We start from the raw sequence: 3081 nt of genomic DNA on the forward strand, positions 1-3081 counted from the left end.
ATTTGTGAACACAACACCTTTCTCGTCATGTTGATCACGTTATCCTGTTCGATGCCTTTTTCCAGGATGAACTTCATGATGGTCTCTCTAAACTCATTAAGTGATGCCTTGCGCTCGGCGTTCATACGCACAAGATCTTGCTGTTTGAGTTTCCTCAACTTTAGAGTTGGATGTCTCTTCTTGAACTCCTTCCACCAGTCATCCGATGGCAATTTGTCTCTGCTTGTTCCTGTTCGCTCAGTGAACATCTCCACAACTCGAGTCAACACCTGTCTCTTTGTCATTGGCTTGTAATGTGCAAACGACATCTCTATCTCCTTGACAAGCATATCCTCTTGCTCCGCCTCCAATAGTCGCTTGGTAGATGGGATGCCATTGTTGGCCAATGCCTTGGATATATCGCTTGGCCTGACATCATACTTTAGTGCCAACTGTTTATGTTGTATTGTATTATCCTCGTGCAATTCCTTAAAGACTTCCTCCATTCTCTCTTTATAGTCCTTTTTCTGTATCCTGGTTGGAGTATTTCTAAGAGGTACGCCTGACATGTCTTAAAAATGCTCGTAATAATAGTACATGTAGATGATATCAAAATGATCGTATAATTATATTTGTATAAGATATATTATATATGATTAGATAGTATATGATCTATAGAACAACAATATTATCTGTTTGTTTAATAATTTGGGAAATTAATTAAATGAATCACGTCTACAACTATCTCAGACCTGTAACCTTCATCATTCACGCACAAATATCCCCACAGAGAAATTACCCCCTGAAATTCCGAATACCTCAGGTGGGTGTAATAAGAATGTTGAGTGAAGTGGTTTGGGTCCACTTTTAACCCTCAAGGCGCGAACTTTTGCCTGATTGTTTTGAGCACTAAATTTAATATAAATAATTGTTTTGAATTTGTAATATTGACCAGAAGTAATAAATGATTGGATTCAATAACTTTAGATGTTGTACTTGATATTTATTATTTCTTTTGTTTTTTTACAACATTATATGAGGTGTATTCAATCTTGTCATTATCGACCAGGACTTTTCGGTATTCGCCAATGTGAAAGTAATTGTTTGATATCTCACACTTTCGGAGGGTCTCTCCATTGATCATTTGGGTCTTGAGAGAGTGTCTGAACTGATCTATCGTTTGGTTACAACCTTGATAACGCTTTTTAAATCGCCAAGAATTTACAATGGTCGCTTCCAACAGGTACCAAAATATTGACATATACCATCTCCTTGATTTATGAATCCAAGCATGGGACTTTATCATCTCATCATTCTGGTCAACATTGCCCATGTTTTGGCGATAGTCTGCGAGGGCCTCTGGCACTTCATGTGGCTCTAAGGTTGATGATGATTTCATTTCTGAAACAGAATTGTAAGGTACCAAACTGGTTGGGGAGTGGAAGTTGCTGATCAAACCAAATATTCGAGAGTCCTTGATCCTGAGTAGAGTGATCGGGGTGCCAACCTTGGTAAGATAATTGTGTTCCATCTTATGTCGCAATTTGACATTCTGAAGGTGAGCTGGGATGGTCTTCCTATCCAATCTGATTGTTCCACAACAATTGATTTGTATTGAATTGAGATACTCAAGTAGACCAATCGTTGTGAAGTAGTTGTCAATGTACAGCTCGCGCCAGTGGTTTGCATCAATGCCCTCCAACATCTCCCTAACAACCGACTCACCATGAGGGTAGGTTGATGCTTCAGCCACTCCTCTTCTACCTTGGTAAATTGAGAACTTGAAAAAGTATCCATGTTGATCCACCAGTTTCCATAGCTTGATTCCCCATTTATCAGGCCTGTTCTTGATATATTGTCTCAATCCATGTGCCTTGTTCTTGGTCGGGATTATTGCTTCATCTATTGAGTACTTCGCCCCCAATGACCATAATCCTTGATATCTGCGATTTAACAATGAGATGATTGGGTCTATCTTGTATAGACGGTTCGTTGGATCCAACTTAGAGTTGTCAGCAAAGTGAAGGTTTGTTACTAAGAAACGGAACTGGTCTCTGGTCATAATTCTTGCCACTGATGGAAGGAAACAATCACCATCCTCCCAATAGTCCTCATACTTAGGTATTTCAACTACTCCCATTGTGATGACCGCAGCAAACATTTTGAATATTATCATTTTGTTGATTGGATGACCAAAGAATAACTTCTCCAACTGCTCCTCTCTGCCCATTTGATGAATATAAATATTGGTTTGGTCGACAATGAGTTGGACTATCTCGAGGTCAAAGAATTGTTCGAACACCTGCAAATTGGTGGATGCTCCTCGGTGATTAACCTCTTCAACATGGTAACGCCCCCGACCCAACCAGGGCTTTTGGTCAGTCCATTCTTTTAAAGAAATATCGGGCTGATCATCGAGTAGAATTGCCTTGATTGCTTCTTTAGTTAGACCACTTGATACTTTCTTCTTCTGTTTCTTTGCCTCTGCCAACAACTCAACTTTTAGCATCCCATTGTATCGTTCAACATCAGGATCTACAACAAATCATTGATTGAATTAATAAACAATACTCCAAAATCAATCATTTTGATAAAATAAATTACCATTCTGGTTGGCCTCATCATGGATACTAGGCGCCGCACTAATGCTGACAGCCATCTCTACTTCTTCATCACTATATTCATCACATTGATCTTCCTTAGTCCCATGTTTACTCTTTGTTAGTGACATAATAAAATATTCAAATGATAGTTTATTGAATGTAGATATCAATTATTATATTTGTTGGTGTATCTGTTGATGTTTCTGATTGATCACCAACAAACAATCATGTCGGTACCTTTGAATTGTGGTGTGGTTATCTCTCACAGAAGTAGTCCAAACACACTCCCACCACCACAAGTAGAATGACCATTGACTTGACATGTTACATTATTACATGCGCCATTACAATAACGTTATTTGATTAGATCAATCAATCATTTAATCATATCTTCCCCAAAAAACATATCAAAACTCGAATAGTTCGCGCCTTGAGGGTTAAATCAAATTTTACAAACTTGATGAACATTTATTATTTGTATTTCAAATAAATTAATAAA

The 3081-nt window shown here is 38.2% G+C and overlaps 1 protein-coding gene across 1 annotated transcript; it reads right to left on the minus strand.

Annotated features, from left to right (window-relative positions):
• Window positions 1–127: 127 nt before the first annotated feature.
• Window positions 128–485, minus strand: SAMD00019534_020580 (hypothetical protein; the record flags this gene model as incomplete). The annotated part of the gene is made up of 1 exon (XM_012902650.1): window positions 128–485. A coding segment is annotated over one exon (358 nt), but the record flags the coding sequence as incomplete, so codon positions are not given.
• Between the last annotated feature and the right edge of the window lie 2596 nt (window positions 486–3081).

The sequence above is a fragment of the Acytostelium subglobosum genome, assembly GCF_000787575.1.
Source record: "Acytostelium subglobosum LB1 DNA, scaffold: scaffold3, whole genome shotgun sequence".
Taxonomy (NCBI): domain Eukaryota; phylum Evosea; class Eumycetozoa; order Acytosteliales; family Acytosteliaceae; genus Acytostelium; species Acytostelium subglobosum.